Source organism: Nuphar pumila, chromosome 1 (genome assembly GCF_984573655.1).
Source record: "Nuphar pumila chromosome 1, dmNupPumi1.hap1.1, whole genome shotgun sequence".
In the NCBI taxonomy this organism is placed as follows: Eukaryota; Viridiplantae; Streptophyta; class Magnoliopsida; order Nymphaeales; family Nymphaeaceae; genus Nuphar; species Nuphar pumila.
The window spans coordinates 23,693,475-23,714,995 of record NC_143249.1 but is presented as its reverse complement, the minus strand read 5'-3'; the positions used below and the strand labels follow the sequence as shown (position 1 = coordinate 23,714,995).

The following is a 21,521-nucleotide window of genomic DNA, read 5'->3' as shown; positions in this document are numbered from 1 at the left end:
TTTTTTTTTCTTCCTCCCCCCCTCTCTCTCCTCTCATGTACTCTCTCTCTCTTTTGGTCCGTTCAACCTCGCCGGTTTATTAAGTGATCAGGCTCTCGGCATCACCTTGTGTTGGGACGTTACAAGTTCGAATGGCAATGGTATATGGTTGTATAACTGGTAGGGGTCTGCCTAACCCTAGCTTTCTCTGTCCAAAAAAGAAAAAAAAAGCACACAAATCGGGTATGTGGGGGTCATGCCTATCAGGATCCGATCCTGAACTTTGTACAATGAATCATATCAAAGTTTTGTTTTTTTAATATCCAAATGGATCATATCCAAGTTATGATCCAAATAACATCCAGTGAGGTACGGCTGTATCTGAGTCGGAAACATACACGGCAATATTAGGCTCGATTAAAAAGCATTGGAAATAAGCTCACCGCGTGTAAAAAGTGCAAATAATGGGTTAGATCCAAGTACTAACATAGATGGGGCATATCGATCCAAATCTAATAAGGGTCCAAGATGAGAAAGATGATTGGATTAAGCAAATCGGCATCCTATTAAAATGCACATCAGATGATTCAGATCCTATTTTAGCAATCCAAAAATGAAGTTTTGGATATGGATCAGAGGTTCCAAAAAATCTGATCCATTTGCAACCTTAGGAGCAAGCTCATGCAATTTTTGAAAGAATTGAAGGTGCTGCCAAACAATATGGATTCCTCTAATTCTTTTCAAATCGATTTCTAACATTTTCTGTCTAACTCATTTCCATCAATTTTACTTAATTTCCCTCTACCAAGTTGAGACCAAATGCAGATGGAATTGGCCTTATGAGAATTCCAGTTAGCCAGTTACAATAAAATAAGTGTAAGTTCCCGGTTTATCCCACTTTTTCGGGATAAGTGAGTATGCCCACACGCCCTATTAGGAAAAAAAATTTAGAATATAAAAACAAGTTCCCAGCTTATCCCATGCATTTGGGTTTAATTGGGTGCGCAGAGAGTAGACACCCACCTGACTGCGTGGTTAGTTTGTCTATGAAGGGATTTCTCATTCTATGTAAACAAATTAACAAAATACATTAATGCATGTTTCAAATGAGAATCACTCTCTCATTTGTATTCTCATTTGCCCCATTTTCTCATGACCAATCAAACATGAGAAAATGAGGCGTGCGATTTCGAATAAAATGTGATTCCAAATCACTCCAACTCGTGAGATTTATTTCATAAGAAAGTTTTGGGTTTCCAGTTTCAACCCCAACGTTTGTCTTCTTTGCCTTATTTGAGGAGTCGGACTGTCTTCTTGGACTTATTTGAGGATTTCTGTTCTCACACTAAAAGGGTACTTTCGGTTTTATCACATGAAATTCACTCCTTACTTTAGAAAGTGAATCTTATTTGAACAATATCTCAAAACAATCAAACATAACTTTTTGAAAACAAAACTCTAAAAAAGTGAGTTGATAAAAAACCTAAAAGTGATATTTAGAAAGTTGAATTCTCATGAGGTCTCACCAGATTTTAAAAGCGAATATCTTTTTAAACAGTATTTTCACTTTTCAAAAACACAACCAAACGTACCCTAAAAAAACCTGAGAATTGGAATCACACGAGATTTCAAATAACATGAATGTCATGAGAATTCAAATATTATGAGATTTATTTTCATATTTGCAAAACACAACCAAACATGCCTATTACCTTTCAAAAAATGTAAAATACTCCCACAACCACAAGGCCCCAAAGAGAGAGAGAGAGAGAGAGAGCACCCATGGGAGAAAACAAGCAACTACCTTCAGAATACGATCTAGGGGCAAAATGGGACGCATGTACGGACCTAACGATTCACCGAGTCGCGTACTCTTCGTTGGCTGGTGCTTTTGGTGGCTTCCTCTTCTTCAGTGAGTGCTTCCTTCCCCCCTTTCTGGTGCATCTCGTTCTGTTTCTGTTGCTGAAGAGTTTTTTCATTGGAATCATGCGTTTACTTGCTTTTTGTAGAGAATCCGGTAGTTGATGTCTCTAATTTCTTGAAAACATGATGGTGGTTCTCTTATTTGTTGACAAATTGTGGCGTGAGGTTGTTTTTCCTTCTGACTTTGTAAGATTTCGAATGGTTTTCGTTATTTTTATGTTGTATTTTTTTGGACCATCCAGCGATGCAATCATGCTGTATTCTTGAAAAAAAATCATGATTCATACGGCATCTTTGTTGAATTTGTCATATCAGTTAGAAATTTCTTGTTGGTTTTCATTTTCTTGAGTAAAAACAAAAGTCAGGTTCTTGGACTGATTCATCTACAGATAGGGCTGGAGCCAAGTAGGGTGAAATGGGACTGATTGCCAGACCATCTACTGAAACTTCCATTTTTTCTCACTTGGCATTAATATACTGATTTCACCCCCAAGGCCTGCAACAACCCCATCCCACACTTCCCTGAAGAGAAACGGATTACCCCTAAAGGGGTCTATTTTAGATTTTTCATCCTATACAAATTATCTATAGCAAATTGATTTTGTTTTCATAGTGATGACATGGATTTACCTCCTAAGTGTTGAGTTGAGTAACGGGGGTAACAAAAATTTGCGCGGAAGCAATATAAGATTTAACAAAGGCACAATCAAATCACAACACAAGGGTTTACGTAGTTCGGTTAACCTGACCTACATCCATGGGGCACAGAGAGAATAATCCACTATAATAAAAGTAGAGAGTACAATATAGAGAGTACAACGTCCAATAACTTTTTCAAAGCTAAAGAGAATAACAACAAAGGAATCACAGGAAGAGAGAGATACAAGATTACCTCTCGGGTGCACAACCCGAGTCAAAACCCACACTACAACCAACACCTCTCTCTGAGGATCAATGCGTGGTAATGAACTTTCTTCCTTCCTCTTTTTCTCTCCACTCTCTTTCTCTCTTACTTCTTCTCTCTCTGCATGCTGCACATAACCACTCTGCGCACAACACTCTGCTTTTCTCCCACTAGCACACATGCTCTGCACCCCTATTTATAGATGGCATAGAGTCTTCTAGACTCATTCCAGAAACCGAAGGGGTTTTGACCCTTCAACTTCCTGCATTAATGGGAAGTGGGTGACTATTCTACTTTCCCATCTAGGGATAAGGCTGACCATGGAGGGATAGGGCTGACCCTTCAACTTCTCCTGCATTAATGAGAAGGGTGACTATTCCACTTTCCCACACCATTAATGAGGGATAGGGCTGGACCCAACAATCTCTCCCTCCAGCCCAAGGGAATACTCCAATTCAACTAATCAACTAGAGTCTATGCCGGTCAACTGTCGACATGTATTTTGTTTATCCATCGATAAGGCCTTTGTCAGCATATCTTCACCATTATCATTTGTGGAGATCTTTGCAAGTTGAAGTAAATTTTTCTCAAACACATCTCGGATCCAATGGTACATGATATCTATATGCTTTGACTTTAAGTGAAAACTTGGATTCTTGGCGAGATGAATGACACTCTGACTGTCGCAGTACACCAAGTACTTGTCTTGCTCTAAACCCAACTCCTTTAAAAATCTTTTCATCCATAGCATCTCTTTGCAAGCTTCTGTGAGAGCAATGTACTCTGCCTCAGTAGTAGACAAAACAATACATCTTTGCAATTTTGACTGTCATGATATAACTCCCCCCTGGTGAGTACAAAACCTGATGTGGACTTCCTTGGATCAATATCTCCAGCCATATCTGCATCTATGTAACCTGTCAAAACAGGCGGTCCACCCCCAAAGCTTAAACAAACTTTGGAGCTCCCTCTAAGATATCTAAAGATCCACTTTACCGCTGCCCAATGCTCTTTTCCTAGATTTGCAAGAAATCTGCTAGCAACACCTACTGCATATGCGAGGTCTGGTCTCGTATATACCATCGCGTACATCAAGCTTCCGACTGTTGAAGCATAAGGAACTTTCTTCATTTTCTCCTTCTCCTCGTCACTTGATGGACTCTGCTCTGAGTTCAACTTAAAGTGACCTGCAAAAGGAGAACCAACTGGCTTTGCATTGTTCATACTAAACCTGTCCAACACCTTCTCGATGTACTTCTCCTTTGATAACCATATCTTCTTAGTTTTTCTATCACGAGAGATTTACATACCCAATATTTCCTTTACTGACCCCATGTCCTTCATTGCAAATGTCTTACTAAGTTCCTTCTTGAGCATGTCAATTATAGACATATCTTTTCCAAGGATAAGCATATCATCAACATATAACAAGAGAATAACAAAATTTTCACCGAACTATTTTATTTAGACACAATGATCTGAAGTCGATCTATTGTATCCATTTTCAGCCATAAATGAATCAAATTTCTTGTACCACTATCTTGGAGCTTGTTTCAGCCCATACAAGCTCTTTTTCAACCTGCAAACAAGATTTTCTTTTCCTTTGACTTTAAAGCCTTCTGGTTACTCCATGTATATCTTCTCCTCCAAATCACCATGGAGGAAAGCAGTCTTCATATATAGCTGCTCAATCTCCAAGTCTAGGCTAGCAGCAATACCTAGAGCAACACGAATAGAAGACATTTTAACAACATGAGAGAAAATCTCTTCAAAGTCAATACCTTGTTTTTGACCAAAGCCTTTCACAACCAATCTGGCTTTGTACTTTGGTTGAGAACTTTGTTTTTGAGTCTTCAACCTGAAAACTCACTTGTTTTTTAAGGCCTTTCTGCCTTCTGGTAGTTCCACCAAGTTATAAGTGTGGTTCTTCTACAATGCATTCATCTCATCATGCATAGCTATTAGCTACTGCTCATACTCCTGTGCTTCCTGGTAACTCTCTGGTTCACCTGCATCAGTAAGCATCACATACTCATGTGGAGAATACCTTCTAGAAGGTTGTGACTCTTTGGAAGATCTTCTTAGCTGGGGTTCTGGAGGAGGTTGTTCTCCAACTTCTTCTTGCTCAACATGGCCTGCAGGTAAATTAGTATCAGCCTCTGCATCATCTTTCTGCACTGCTCTTCCTTCAACTTATGCCACTGGAGGATTAACTGGATCCAAGTGGATAGATCCACTTGCAGAAGTCTGAATTGACACATCTTTCTTGATATCTTCAAGTGTCTGGTCTTCAAAGAATACCACATCTTTAGATCTGAATACTTTCTGCTTCTCTGGATCCCATAGCCGAATTCAGCATCACCATATCCCAGAAAAATGCATTGCCTCGTCTTATCATCAAGCTCGGACCTCTCCTCCTTAGGGATATATGTAAATGCCCTGCATCCAAATACCCTCAGGTGCTTATAGGACACATCATTTCCTGACCACACCCTATCTACAACATCATTTGCTAAGGCATGAGCAGGAGACAAGTTGATCACATCAACTGTTGTCCTTAAAGCATCACCCCAGAATTTCTTTAGTAGCTTGGACTGTGCAAGCATACACTTTATTCTTTTTACAATTGTACGGTTCATCCTTTCTGCAACTGCATTGTGCTGAGGGATACCTGGAACTGTCAACTCATGGCGAATTTCATGAATTTTACAATATTCATGGAATGGACTTGTGTACTCGCCACCATTATTTGACCTGATGCATTTCAGCTGTTTTCCTGTTTCCCTCTCAACCATAGCATGAAATTGTTTGAATATATTAAGAACCTGATCCTTAGTTTTCAGAGAGTGCCCAAACTTTTTTGGAGAAGTCATCTATAAAAGTAACATAATAAAGTGCACCACTGAAAGTTTTTCCATTAGTAAAACCATTAACAGTTTTTGTTCTTAGAAAACCACAAACATCAATATAAACTTGCTCCAGAATATGAGATTTTCTATGAAAGACATTTCTAACAAAAGATACTCTATGTTGCTTACCAGCTAAGCAATAAACACACGGGTTTAGATGTGTATCTTTTAACTCTGGAAGTTGCTCCCCCTTAGCAAGAATCTGCAAGCCCTTCTCACTCATGTGGCCTAATCGGTTGTGCCATAAATCAATAGAAGAGTCCTCAGCTGTATTCAACTGTCCCTTGTATACCTTGCCTTGCATCTTATAAAGAGTACAACACCTCTTTCCTCTGGCTTGAACCAATGACCCGCTGCTGAGTTTCCACTGTCCTTGGCTGAAAACACTAAGTCTGGAACATGTCTGACATCCTTGAGCACCAACATGTACCCAAGACTGGTCTGGATATGAATATCTCCAATCCCTACAATTTTTGATGTTCCTGTATTTCCTATTCGGACAACACCAAAATTATCGGTCATACTGAAATATTCTATTCGTGGTGTGGCATGGTACGAGACTCCTGTGTCTATGATCTAATCTGTATCCTGACACACACAGATACATGTATCATTAGTAGTAGACAAAATCACAAGCTCACCTTCAACTGTGGTTGTGGTGTTTTCTTTGGTTTCTGATGATTCTATCTCTTTCTCTTTTTTCTGATTTTTTTTTTGCTCTTTGCACTGATTCTGAAAGTGCCCTTTCTTTCCATAATTGTAGCAAGTGATGTCCTTCCTTGACCTAGACTTGCTCCTATATCTACGGTTATTTTTTCTGTCCTTTGACCGACCCCTGCCTTTGGATGAACTCACCATCAATCCTTCACCAGAATCCTCATTTGGTGATGGTCTTCTCCTAATTTCATTTGGAATGAGCGTATCTGTGTCCTCTTCCATATCCAATGTTTCTTTTTCATAAATTATGGTTGTCACAAGATGCTCATAGGACGAGGACAATGAGGTTAGTAACAATAAAGCTTTATCCTCATCTTCAAGTTTAACATCCAAACTAAACAGACCAGCAATAAGCTTATTAAACACACTGAGATGGTTAAGAATGAGAGTACTTTATTTCATACGAAAACTATAAAGTTTTATCTTGAGGTGTAACTTGTTGGACAAGTTCTTGGTCATATAGAGGCTCTCTAGTCGCAACCACAATCTCGTTGTTGTCCTCTCTTCCATCACGTTACACATGACTTCATCTGATAGACACAACTCAATCACACCAGCGGCCCTCAAGTCAAGATCATCCCATTCATCAGCGGTCATGGTCTCTGGCTTATTCGCCTTCTCGACAAGAGCCTTGTGCAACCCTTGCTGTGCAAGTAGAGCCTTCACCTTTTTTTGTCATAAAGAGAAGTTTCATTTTCCATCAAACCTCTCCACCTCAAACTTGGAGCTAACTGACTTAGAAGACATGACTTTCCACGAACTAGCTCTGATACCACTTGTTGAGTAATGAGGGTAACAAAAATTCGCGCAAGCAATATAAGATTTAACAAAGGCATAATCAAATCACAACAAAAGGTTTACGTGGTTCGGTCAACCCGACCTACATCCACAGGGTATAGAGAGAATAATCCACTATAATAAGAGTAGAGAGTACAATGTAGAGAATACAACGTCCAATAGCTTGTCCAAAGCTAAAGAGAATAACAACAAATGAATCACAAGAAGAGAGGGATACAAGATTACCTCTCGGGTGCACAACCCGAGTCAAAACTCACACCACAACCAACACCTCTCTCTGATGATCAATGTGTGGTGATGAACCTTCTTCCTTCCTCTTCTTCTCTCCACTCTCTCTCTCTCTCTTACTTCTTCTTTCTCTACACGCTGCACACAACCACTTTGCTCACAGCACTTTGCTCTTTTCCCACCTGCACACAGCTTCTGCACCCCTATTTATAGATAGCATAGAGTCTTCTAGACTCATTCCAGAAACCGAAGGGGTGTTGACCCTTAACTTCCTGCATTAATGGGAAGTGGGTGACTATTCCACTTCCCCACATCATTAATGGAGGGATAGGACTGGCCCTTCAACTTCTCCTGCATTAATGGGAAGTAGTGGGTGGCTATTCCACTTCTCCACACCATTAATGAGGGATAGGGCTGGACCCAACACTAAGAATATAAGAGATAATTAGGAAAATAACATCCAAACACTTATCTTACCTACTCTGTTCAATTTCTCGCGTTCCTACTATTTGTCACCTCTCTCTCTCTCTCTCTGGTTCATGTACGCCTGCTGCTTCCCTTATACCCCACTGTACAATGATATGGTTGAGGGATGGATTGGATTACTAGCACATATTCTTTCTAGAAGCCATTCTCGATCGTTTGGTCATCAAAATGTCATAATATTTATAGATATCGCAAGACATTGGATTTAATGAAAAGAAGCTTTGAAGTGGTGGATACCCTAAGTTATGCTATGCTAATCTATGATCTAGAGAAATTTAAGAAATTAATAAGAATTTAAAAATGAAAGTCAATATTTATTTATCCTACAATCTAGGCTTACCCTAAGTTATGCTATGCTAATCTATGATCTAGAAGAATATAAGAAGTTAAAAAGGAAATTCAATATTCAATTATCATCCTTTGAGAAAACTCTCTACAATGAGTATTTATGGGGAAAAAAAATCCCTAATTCTTGCTATGTATCCAATATAGATTCAATATCGTAATAAAACCTAACATTTCAATCCAAAAACTAATATCCAAGTAATTCTAGACCCAAAAAATAACTAAAACCATTTCTAACCGGATTTTTTGGGACAAAACCAATGGATGCACCAAAGAGAGATGGAAGCATAGAGGAAAGTTCATTAGCAAGAAAAATGAAAGAATAACATTAATAAAAGGGTAGATCCACCTTTGCTAACGACCTGTCTAAATCTGGACTAAAATGAACCTTTTACTTTGACTCTACAACAAAGAATAATGAAAATACACGAGGGGTATCACCCCATATACATTTCTTAACTGCAACAAGAGAGAGAGAGAGAGAGAGAGAGAGAGAGAGAGAGAGAGAGAGAGAGAGAGAGAGAGAGAGAGAGAGAGAGAGAACACGGTTGTTGTTGTTCATGTATTAAAAAACTGGTGTAATTTTCATATGCTTGGGTTGAGTATATAGGAAAAACTGGTCTGATCTAGATCTATCATTCACCAAAGGTTTTGTGCATAAATATCTTTCACTTAGGATTATAAAATGGTCCGGCTCAACATGCACGAAAGTCAATCCAGAATCCCAGATCTATTAGAAGTACATGCTAAGTATTTTTTTTAGGCAAGGTTTATTAATAGTTATCAAATACTAAAAAGCAGGTTATTCAACATTTAATCCATTAAAATGTTTGAATAGAAGGAGACTTGGTGGGTGGATAAGCTGGTTAAAAATTTAAATCATTGGTAGTTCTACATTAGGATGCTTTAAGACCAGTTTGGAATGGATATCAAATTGAATCAAGCCCATATAATATGATTTGATAAGATTATTTTGCATCCAATTGCTCAGTAGATTGGGTTGATATGGACTCAAAGTAAAGTATATTAGGCATGATGGTTACATTATTGTAGTAGGCATGTTAGCTAGTTCGGTCAAGCTTATATGATAGAGGAAAAAATGTGGATACCTTTAACTATTCAGAAACAAGGGGGTTTAATTTTTTTTTAAACTTTTTTGTATTGTTATTTGAAATTATGCATGTTTTTCTCTTTTTTTACTAGAATGCCAAGAAAAAATAAAACCATCCAATTAAGAGGCTAGTATATATATATATATATATATATATATATATATATATATATATATATATATATATATATATATATATATATATATAGGGGGTGGACAAGGGATCTGGTACCCAGCCCGAATCGGGTTGGGTTCAGGCTGTCATTTGTTGACCAAGCCTGATAGAAGTCAGGCCCAGCCCTACCCAGCAAATAATCGGGTCAGGCTCGGGCTTCGGTCTAAGCCCGAGTCGGGCCCTTATACCCAATATCTAGGTTTTGAAAATTCAAAACCGACCCATGGTAGGCGCTTTCTGTGTGTTAAACAATATAGGAAATGGAGGTCTGCCACTCCCTTCCTCTCTTCAATATGGAACTATTCTCCCATAAGGCTTTTCATTATTCTATATTATTGTATGGGATACGGGGAATGTACTGTTTCCTTTTTTAAATGCCTTGCAGTTAATGTGCTGTCTCTCTTTCTCCAAAAACGGAATATTTTTTCTTTTATAAAAAGGAACATTTACTTTTTACTTTTCAAGCATTTCTCAAAAAGAAACATTAAATTTTTACCTTTCAAGCATTATAGCAAAAAAGAAAGTAACTGCCCTTTTGATTAGTCCCCTATCGATGGAGAAGGAGAGGGAAAGCCCCTCCAATGCCCTACAAAAGTGAAGAGAATCCTCCACTTTGTGCAACACCTATTGGGAAAATATCGTGGGTTACATGGGTTACTTACCCGACCCGATCGAACTTAAAATGGTCGGCAGATTACGGGCCGGATGGGTAAATCCAAGCCCGATTGAAGTCGGGCTTGGCCCGACCGGACAATTGTTAGGTCGAGCTTTCGGTGGCTCCAAAAGTTATCGGGTCAGTCAGGCCCTCGTGGGCCTGCTATCGGGCTGGGCTGGGCCGACCTGATGTCCACCCCTATATATAGAGATGGATAATTATTTTTCACATTGTAAACCCTTGCGGTGACTGGTGGGCCTCTCACATGTTGAAGAAGTTGAAGCTCATTAAGACTTTGTATTGATACTGTAGATGAGATAGAAGTAACAAGCATCAATTTGTTCAAGTTGTAGCTCATTAAAAGTCAATATTCTTGCTCTATTTATAACTCTGTGGGTTGGTGAATCCGATAAATATGATATCCCTGTCCTTCATGTCCTTGTGTAAGTTTCAACTTTCAACTTTCAAACAAACTCACTTTTATGTTCTAGTTTTGGTTCATGTACTCTAGATAAAGAGAAGTTGCTCATTGTTTCCAAAATGTCAAAATAGTTCCCAAAAAAAACATTTGTGATTTCTTGGAAACTTGAGGACCACATGATGTTCATCATCCACCTGAAAGCAGTTAAGGTACGAAGTGATGCAATGCAATGCTTAACACTTCAAATTCAGGTCAAATAAAGAGAATGCTTAAATCAATAAATGGTTGGAATGCATGAAAGAAATAAACAAAAAGTGCACAATGTATATGTTCAAACACAGAGAGAAAACATGAACGTGTGGAAATGCCTTAATTGTGACGCCCTGAAATTTAAAACCCGAAATTTTACTGAAAATTTCAAAAAAAAATCTTTTTGAATATTGATAGCGGAAATGATTTTAATGTTGAGTCTGGTTTTGATAATTTTGAGCGACCCATAGGGGTGAAGTAACACAAAGCTTTTATCATATTACAACTAAAATATTATTTACATCATTCTTGACAAAATATACAGAAGGTTCAAAACTTGGGAACACAAAATATTATAAACCAAAAAGTCCCAAGTTGGGCCCTGAATCCTCCGGAGAGTGCTAGTCCTTGATGCCGCTCCTGCCCCATTGCATTCATTAACCTGCACCTGAACAGAACCCATTAAAGGGTCAGATTTCTGATAGTTTGGTAAGTCTATACCAATTTTGGTAATTTAGAATATTAAACATATTTCGACAATTCAAATAGAGCATTTTTACAAAAAAGTAGGACATAATACATAACATAATTGTTTGCATAATTAGGGCATATTTTCATTTCAAATTGTGATTCAAAACGTCTTTGTTTCGATAATTAACCATCCATCATGATACATCGGGGAAGACCATTGCTGTCAGCCAAAGTATTCTAGGGGTATATTATTCTCAGATGTTTTAAACCTGGATACTTGACTCTAGTGGACCCAAAGCTGGTGGTCCGTGATTGGGCGAATCACCGCTAAGGCAGAACAGAAAGTAGGATGCATCCTAAACTACTGCAGTAGTTGATGATCTATATCACATAGGACACATGGATAGCCCCAACCTTCGAAGACCTACAAGTGAGTGGAGACTACTGAGACACCTCGCTCCCAAAAAACAGAACAAAATCACTTGACGTTGTATCATCTACCTTCTTCAAGGTAGAGATCAAAACAGAATGGGTCAGAAGGGTTATCTTTATTATAAGGATTATTTTAAGTGTCTTACACTATGTAGGCCAGAATAAGGTTCACTAACCCAAATACCCATATTTAGAGTAATAACCAGAGTCTTGTATGTGTACTCGACCCAATCAGTACTTGCTCTGTATACCCGAGCACTTTGCCAATGTGACAGATCAATATCTTAAGTTTTGTGTGTAGGCATGCTTTATTTATCAGATAGTGCTTTGTTTCACACTTTGAGAGTTTAGTTATTTCGAGCTCGCACATGAGCCAAATTCAAAACGAAAGTATGCCCTACACACTACTGTGTACTTATAACACTAGAAGGTCTCTCAAAACCTTGGCCTCTTTTGGATCATAACTATTTTCGGTGCAGAAAATTTTATGGTCACTAAGGTTTTTGAATGCAGAACTCAATTTTTGGGCTAAGCAGAGATGCACGTTGTTCTATACATGCTTCAAATATTTTATCTTCAAAGAGGCAAATATGCGAAAAATATTATTTTATTTGAAGTATAATGTATGCATCTTTGAAATATTTTATTCAGAACTCAATTTTTGGGCTAAGCAGAGATGCACGTTGTTCTATACATGCTTCAAATATTTTATCTTCAAAGAGGCAAATATGCGAAAAATATTATTTTATTTGAAGTATAATGTATGCATCTTTAAAATATTTTATTCAGAGTATGATGCATACCAAACTATTATTTTATTCGAAATCTGATACACATTTTATTTGGAAAGGATGTATGCAAAATTATTATTTTATTTGGAAAAGGTGTATGCAAAACTATTATTTTATTCGGAAAGGGTATATGCAAAAACTTATTTTATTTGAAAAGGTTGTATGCAAAAACTAGTATTTTATTCAAAAAGGGTGTATACAAAAACTAGTATTTTATTATTATTTTATTTCAAATGCGAGACGTACCAAATTTGAAATTCAATATATATATATATATATATATATATATATATATATATATATATATATATATTTGTAATCATTCAAACATAAGCAAGCATGTATGTCTTGAAAATATATTTAATTATTCAAAATTTACATGCATTTGGCGATAGAACTTACCTCGTAGAGCGTGGCGATAAGAAGCAGAAAATTCCCAAAAATCCTGGGGGAATTTTCCTCTAATAAATTTCTGATGTGTGATGGCGATTATAGCGACCAAATCGGGTCGATTTGCTCGAAGAAATCGGGTCAGTGAGGCAAGTACCTCAATCGAGTAAAGGAGGGTATGCTCAGTTCGGGTCGGGCACAGCCGATGCTCAAAGGAGAGCTGGACTGGACCCAGCAAGGGAAGGGTCGAGAGGCTGCCGGACTGAGCTAGGTTCTGTGTTGCAGCGTGGAAGGGAGGATTTCGGGTGCAACACAGTGGGTGATCAAGTTCAAATGAGCAGGGCTCGGCTGGACACAAGGGGTATGAGCTGAGCTCGATGGGTTCGGATCAAATGCAGGTGGACTAAGGGAAAGCTTAGGTTGGGTCGGTCTAATTAGTAGCAGTACCACTAGTACTGGGCGTGGACTAAGGTCGAGCTGGGCTGGAGCGGGGATGAACTGAGTTCGGTCTAGGGCGAGCCGAACTCGGGTGGGGATCGATCTGCACCCGGGTGCGTCAGGTTGTTGGGTCACCACGAATGGTGGTGGTGACAAGCTGGACAACTTACTGGGTGGCTGAGATAGGTAGCACACCACCACCCTTGGTAGTGAGAAAGGGAGAGAAGTAGAAGAGGAAGAAGATGGAAGGAGAGAAGTGAGAGGGAGTGGGTAGGCTCGAATGTGAAGCGAAGGAAACAAGAGTAGGGATGGACACCCGCCCCGTCTCAAAATCCTGCCCTCCATCGCCGCATGGGTTTTGGTATTAACCTCCATCCTTGTCTCCATCTCCGTTTCATGTCCTTCATCCCCGGTCCAAACGAGGTGAGGCGGGGTTGGGGAAAGTATAAGTCCATCCCCGCATGGGTTTTGATTTTAACCTTCATCCTCGTTTCATGATCTCCATCCCTGATCCCTATGTCACATGGGTGCGGGTGTGGGTGCGGGTGCGGGGGTGCGGCAAAAAAATTTATATATATATATATATATAATTTGTGCAGGGGAGGGGTCGAGCCCCCTCCCTACGCTCTCTTTGTGCAGGGGAGGGGTCAAGCCCCCTCCCTACGCTCCCTGTTGGCAGGGGAGGGGCCGAGCATGGGTTCCAATATTGCCGTTCTCCTCTTTTATAATGAAAGATTTTACATAAATTTTAAAACTTTTAAAAAGGTTTTTAAATTAAAGGTGTTCATCTCAAGTCAAGCTGAGTATTCTTTTCGGCATAGTCGGCCCAACTCGAGCCATTTAAAAAAGATTTTTAAATTAAAGGTGTAATATTTTGAGAGTTTTCATGTATTTTTGGGTTATTTTAAATAAAATAATGAGGAAATTATCATTCAAAAATTAGTCTACGCTGGTGAAATTAGGATAATCAACGACTGTTATTTAATTGTATTATTTAAATGGCAATTGGGAAAATTTTCTGCAGAGAAAACAAAGTATCGAGGGAATAAATTATTATATCTGAGGTTTTAAAAATGGTATTCAGATCATATCCATTAGGATAGACCCTTCTCAGAATACAAGAGCTTATTGGTTTTTTTTATTTGGGTGTGAATCATTTAGATCTGGATAAGGATCCAAATCCAATGGTAAGGTATATGGGGATTTAAAAATGATATCTGGATCAGATCCATTGGGGGACCCAATCCAGATCAAAACCTGATTAGGTTTGAACCTAGAGGAAATCCAAATCAGATTGGATTGGGTGTGGGGTTTTATCCATTTGGAGTTTCAGATCTAGATAAGAAATTAGGTATGAATCTAAATCCAACCCAATCTAATTAATACATGTTATCATAACCCTACCTACCCCCATCCCATCACTATCTCATATCTCTCTTATTCTAAAAAATACTCAATTACCCCCATTTACTCCTCCTTTCATTTAATAAATTACCCCTACTCACCCCTATTTAAGCCCCTCACCTCACCGTTTCATATCTCATAGGAGACCTCTCTCCCATTTCTCTCTCTCAATACAGAGGGGGTAGGCCCTTTCCCCTCCCGTTTCTTCTTTTCATTTCACGGAAGGGGTCATCTGACTCCCTCCCTGTTGATGGTAACACCCACCAGGTGCCATCGGCACCGGCGCCACTGTCCTCGACTTTACCACCCTTGCACCGGCGTCACCCGCCGGCACCCTCCTACGCACCTCCGCGGCAGCACCTGCCGGTGCCACGCAGCCAACCTCCTTCTGATATTGTTCCTGCTTGAGAATCATCCGTACCAGCTGCCTGCCGAAGCCACCGTGAGCCCTACTCCTTTCTGAGTAACTTCCGTGGTGTTCCCTGTCCTCCCTCTTTGTGCAGGGGAGGGGTCGAAGAGGAGAGCAGAGTCAGAGAGGAGAGAGCGTACCTGAGGAGGAGAGGTCCGACGGAGATCGATCGACGTCGGTTTCAGGAGGAGAGGAAGGGAGGATTAGGGCAAAAAAATTTGCCCTAATCCTCCCCTCCGCAACATATTTTATTGGGCAGATTTTTTTTTAAATATAAAAATTGGACACAAATGACCCTGGGTGCGGTCAACACACCCAGGGTCGGGTTGACCGCACCGGGTGCCGCACCCGCGTTGCGTCGATGCAGGTGCGGCACCCGGTTTGCCGAGTCCCTGTGACATAGCCTGGTCCAAACGGGACAAGGCGGGGCGGGGCTCATTTCCCCCTCCCCCCCCCCCCCCCCCCCCTCTACTGCCACCCCTAAACAAAAGTGGTTCCCTCCTATTTATAAAGCAAAGAGGAGACCACCACGTTAAGGCCGACCTTTCACAAGTGTCAAATAAAATTTAACATTTGTGAAGAGGGTGAAAACGAAGGGAGTAAAATTGTGGGCGCCCCCTTATGGGAATGACTTATGGGTATTGAATCTGGATCTTGGATAAGATCCAGATCTAAATCTAAGGTGTGCGTAACCCGATCAAATATGGTTGGGGTAAGGCTAACTGGATTAGTTGAAGAATCTAGTTTCTCCAACTAGATCCAAACTAATATATATATATATATATATATATATATATATATATATATATATATATATATATGGTTGACCGAGCTTAGTTAACCATGGGATGGACGAGTATGACCTTCGGGTCATAAATATTCTTACGATATTTATAAAATGATCATTTTATCCTTTGAACTTGTCGAGCATGTTCCGAATGCATTACAACTCTGATTTCAACGAAATCAAGATCAACTTTCTTAGAATTTCGATACGAATGCAGCATTTTGTTCGAAACTTATAAAATAGATCTTAAAAATTACAATTTTGCCCTTGCGGTTATCGGGCATGTTTTGCGGTACGCGCTCTGTTTTTGACGAAATTACTTGCGTTCTTCTCGAAATTTCGATGCGGTCACAACCATGTATTCAAAAATTACAAAATAGGTTATCGAAAGTATTCATTACCTTAGATATTTACATCCAATCAAAATCTCTGAAAATTTATCGGGTATTACATTAATGATCCAAAGTCAGCCCATTCGTCTTGCTTATGCTTTGCATCTTCTCCATATGGGTGATACAGTTTTCCTTTTTTATTCACCCATGCAGGGAGCCCTGTGTCACGATGGGCATCTATAGCTTTTGGTGCTGGTGTGGGTATTGGAACAGCATATACAGAGTGCTCTCACAAATTTGATGGTTCTCAGTTTCCTGTTCCATTGAAAAGCCCTGCTGGAACTACTTCCGAATCTTCTCAAGTGAGTCTTCTGGTATTTCATGCTGTCTGCAAACTAATTCATCTTATAGGCTTTTTAGAACATTAAATACAGTTAATACTAGAAATACAGTGAGGTGCATCTTCCATCTTCTTGTGCTTAATTCTTGTGCGTTAATGTTTATATTGGTACTTCTATTTTCATTTAGTTTCTGCAAGCAATGTATGCAATGCAGCGAGATATTATCTATTATCTGTTACACTTAGTAACATTAAGTTTATTAGTACCATTAGTCTCACAGAAACTATATTTAATTGAACATTGATGACATGGGGCATCACTTGGTCTAGTCATTTTGATCATGCAGTAGTGAACCTGTGTTCAGTGCCTTCCATTTTTGGTCTTATCTTGTAACTTTGATAATTTAAACTTTTGGAAATTATACCTGGTCTTATTGAATGTCTGTTGCACATTGCAATGCAAGGCCCATTTTGCTACTATCTTTGCCAATGGAAGGTCTTTTTTTTTTCAAGATAACCAAGCTGAGGCTAGGCAGGCCCCTACCAGTTCATTAATCACTCAGGAAATAACATTTAATTCGTGCATGTTAGGCACCTGAAAAGATCAGGTGCAATATGATTGCACAAATATTTGTGCATTAAGCACCTGATCACCCTCCATCTTGGGGACAGGGCCTGTCAGGTGTGGGACCCAAGACCTGATGGAGGGCGATGGAGTGCTTAATGCACAAAATTTTGTGCAATCATGTTGCATCCGATCCGGGCTCATTAGGCACCTTGTGGATGGTTTGTCTTTCCAAAGGCTGAATCAATCACAGTACATCTGGCAAGGAAGTGTGCCAAGTCATTACAGGAGTTACAACCTCTGAGTACACGGCTGATTGAATTGGTGTAATCTGTCAATAAATCAAGCTATTGACAAGCCCCATCTTTCTCCTTCCCTCAAGCAGGCTCTCAACACTAATTGCATTTCTTCAGGAAGGCTCAACAATGATGTTTTAGGATACATCCACCAAACTGAAGCATTTTTAGCCAGTAATCACAGACTCTTTTACGCCCTGATGTGTCTCCTTTATGCCATCCAGTGAAAAGAAATAGACTCGAGTGATCTCACATAGTGAACCCAACTAGTCATCTGGTTGTTACAATGCTATAGAAATTTAATTTGATCCAGCCCCTCATTGGAGGGAACCATCCTGCCAAGTTATGACATCCATTAATAATGGGATGATTGCAGCTGTGCCTACATGAATCATTTGATTCCTGAGGGTCTACAGGCACACACAATTATCTGGAATGCTAATAGCCAGCATTTCTACACTTTCATTTATGTGAACTTATATTTGCCATCTAAATAGCTCGACTTCCACTTCCAAAGTTGGGATTCAGCAGCTGAATAAGCAAGCAACATGTTGCCATACTCTTCTACTAATCTGACAGTTGAAGAAAAAAGGTGAGGTCTTCACTACATTTGCACAGGATACACCCGCTAATAATTGAGATACCCATTTTTGCTAATCATGCTCCATCTGGTTTCACACCATGGACTGAAGAGTTAGTGCAGCTCTGTGTGATTTTTACGCCAAGTCAGTTTATGGGAGCGACATGCCTCTCCCTTATCATGAATCGTGTCCAATGTCTGCTTTACTATGAGTGTTCTTGCACTAGTCCGTCTCAATTCATCCTTTGCATGTTCCATAGCTGCTGCTAAAGGATAATCCCACACTTCACTTAGTATCTGCTTGGCATCATTCTATAACCTGCATAATACAGAGGGAATGATCAAGCATATTGGCCACATTAATGTGGCATAGCTTTTTTATAACCTTTTATATTTGAGAGTTTAATCCACGGTTACAAAGACAAATCAAGGAATGATGACCGCCCAAGGGTCAAACCAAAATTCTACCCTATCTCCTACCAGGCTACCACCCATTTAGCCCCCTCCTCCACAACTTGCATAGCAGCTTTAATGTTTTTCCAGACCCATGATCCCACGGCAGCATTAAGAAGGAACCATAAGGATGCAATTCTACTTTTATCAAATCAACCCATGGACTTTATTTATCATTGACAACCTACCATGCCAATTTTAAGAAACAAGCAAAGTAGGCCTCACAATCCTAGACTACTTTCCTCTTTGGCTTACACATTGCACCTTAAGCCAGGAGATGGATGCTCCTCTTATTATTAGTATGCACCCAAAGAAAATTAGAATGCATGCTTCTAGTTCTTGGATTACTTTATTGGGGAGTTTGAAGCTCATCATCCAGTAGGTATGTAAGGAGGCTAGCATCGAATTAATGAGTGGCCTTGCCAAAGGCTGTAATCGTCCACTCCAACCATCAATCTTGCTTTTGATGGTGTCTGGATCCATATCCAACAATTCACTGTGCATCCACTTCCATAAAAAAACCATTCTCCACAACTCTATAGATCATGTAGACAAATCTAATTGGCAGTGTTTGGGTTATTTTCAAACGCCACAGCATACCCAGCCTCCACTGATTTAAGATTAATATTCTATCAGCCAATTTCCACATTCTGTTGTTTAGGATATATAGATAATCATGTTCATTCTCTGAATGTATTAACAATAATCCATTTCCCCCTGCTAAGAATCCTTTGAGATGTTGCTCCGTTCATTAAGAAAACTGCTGAAAGTAAAATTGCAGTCCATCCTTTGTTAATTCTTACTTCCATTAAATCCAGCCATGAGCAACCACATATAAGGCTTCACCATTTCCTTGTACCTGTTGGCTGGAATGAACAACTGATGCTTATGATTGACCTTTTGCAATTTGAAATGGTTTGGCCTCAGTCTTCACTTTTACAAATTCTCCACCAACAACTTCTGACTGTGATTGCATGGTCTGATTTTGCATAGTTTTCGGAGCCCCCCTGGGATCCCATGATGGGTGTCCCATGGGGATAGTTTCTTTGGCTGTTCATCTGTCATTTATCTCTTATCGTAAAAGTTATATCTTCACAGATACCACATGGGTGCTCTATCTTTTTCTTTTGGTCTCTCATTGTCATTATATGTGGCGTGTTGGTGTGGCATTTTATTAGCTTTTGTATGAATTATTTGTTGGCTTTAACTCTGTTGTGGTTGAAGGTCTACATGTCAACCTTCGATGTAGGAATGTGGAGTTGAAAGGAGTGCAAATTGGGTTGAGCTAAACTGTGACGGTTGTCTAGGTGGAACTGCTGCCGTTGTCATAACCTACTAGCTAGAGGGTGTTGTAGCCTAGCAAACTTTAGTTTTAATAACTAGATCCAGTGCTTTCAGTTATGGCATCTTGCTATTGTTTAGCTTTTGAAGTCGTTATTAGACCAATGAAACTTTTTATGGTTTCAAGTTAATTAAACTGAAACCTGGCACCAGCTCAGCTCCTGCTGCTACCTGTGTCATCGCCAAAACCACTTTATACTTCCTTAGTCTAATCCAGATCATGCATAGTCACAGTTTCAGGTGATATCTTGAAAATATCACTGTAAATTGATAAAATGACATTAAAAGCAAACTTTTGTAATTGTTTGAAAATATCAGAAATTTATGTAAGTCACGAAAGTATCCTGAAATTATCAGTTACTTTTACTCTTTTACTTCTTTTCTATATCTTAAATGTGTTTTTTCTTCTTCCTTTTATATTTTTTGCTTATTTCTTTTATTATATGTGTTTTTTATTATCTAAACATGTTATTTTCTTACTTGTTTCTGTTATATATATATATATATATATATAAATTTTAGGCGTCAATATTTTTTCAAGATTTTCCCAAGTTTTATCAGGTAAACCTATATCATCACGGGGCATTGCCTTGCAGAGATATAGCCATATTTGCGACTATGAGATTATGGGATGTTCAAATTTTCATGATTTTTCATTGTTCACACCTGGTTTGTTTCACTTCTTATGAGACCTAATTTCTGATTCGACTTCCATTTTCAATTAATGAAAGGGTAAATTTTACAACCTTAAAATTGTTAAAATTGCAACCGTTACATTCTAATTTCTAAGCTTTCTTTTGATTAGACAGATATTACAGTCTTTTGATCAATTTCAGTTATTTGGTCTTTGCAGGCTGAGAAGGAACAGCAAGATTGATTGAAAGTTGGCTGCTGCTGGGTTACCAGTGGTGTATCAGTGATTTGTGAAAGTAGCCCCGAATTTTATGTTTTGCTTATCATTGATACGTTCAAGGAATGTCCTCTCTTAATCAGATAGATTAACATTTTTTAGGAATGAACCGGTATCATGTTTCCAGTTTTCTGTTGCCGTGGATTGGCAGAAATAAATATACAGAATATTGTGAAATATAACATGGATTACACACTCGGGAGATGTCACAGAGATATGCATATGACCCAATGCATGACGTGAATTCGTGATGCGAGTTCGCTTTTTTTTTTGAGGAATAAGAGTCGAGATCATGAATTCTTAATTTTTTAATCAGTAAAAGGTACATCTTGATATTTTAATACATATAAATGTATTTTTATTATAATATAATTAAAAAGTATTACAAATATTAAAACAGTATCCATATGTTTTGGATTAATGTCCTCATGTCCAACTCGTATCCCCAATCACATGAACCCCTAAGTGGTGTATCATTGTGATAACTTGGAGTTGAGGGAGTACCTGCTCTGCAACTTCAGTTAGGCTGTGTTTGGGAAGATGGTACCGGAGGAGTTGGGTGGGCACCAGAGACAGTTATCCTACGTGGCAATGTGAATGGGGATTTGATTTTTGTTTGGGATGAGGAGTTGGAGGGAGCTGATGATTCCGGCTGGGAATCAGCCAACTCCAACTCCGAAAA

At 39.1% G+C, this 21,521-nt stretch overlaps 1 protein-coding gene across 1 annotated transcript; it reads left to right on the top strand.

Moving 5' to 3' along the window:
- Nucleotides 1–1,721: 1,721 nt before the first annotated feature.
- Nucleotides 1,722–21,016, top strand: LOC149848359 (MICOS complex subunit MIC10-like). The gene is made up of 3 exons (XM_089993172.1): nt 1,722–1,891; nt 16,568–16,716; nt 20,783–21,016. The coding sequence occupies exons 1-3, from the start codon at nt 1,762–1,764 to the stop codon at nt 20,804–20,806; spliced, it is 303 nt and encodes a 100-aa protein (XP_089849298.1). The 5' UTR covers nt 1,722–1,761; the 3' UTR covers nt 20,807–21,016.
- Nucleotides 21,017–21,521: the final 505 nt, after the last annotated feature.

Excerpts from the sequence above, each read along its gene's own strand:
- LOC149848359 (XM_089993172.1), top strand. The coding sequence starts at position 1,762 with ATGGGAGAAAACAAGCAACTACCTTCAGAATACGATCTAGGGGCAAAA. Across the intron at positions 1,892-16,567 it reads TGGTGGCTTCCTCTTCTTCA|GGAGCCCTGTGTCACGATGG; the intron begins GTGAGTGCTTCC and ends TCACCCATGCAG. Across the intron at positions 16,717-20,782 it reads CTACTTCCGAATCTTCTCAA|GCTGAGAAGGAACAGCAAGA; the intron begins GTGAGTCTTCTG and ends TGGTCTTTGCAG.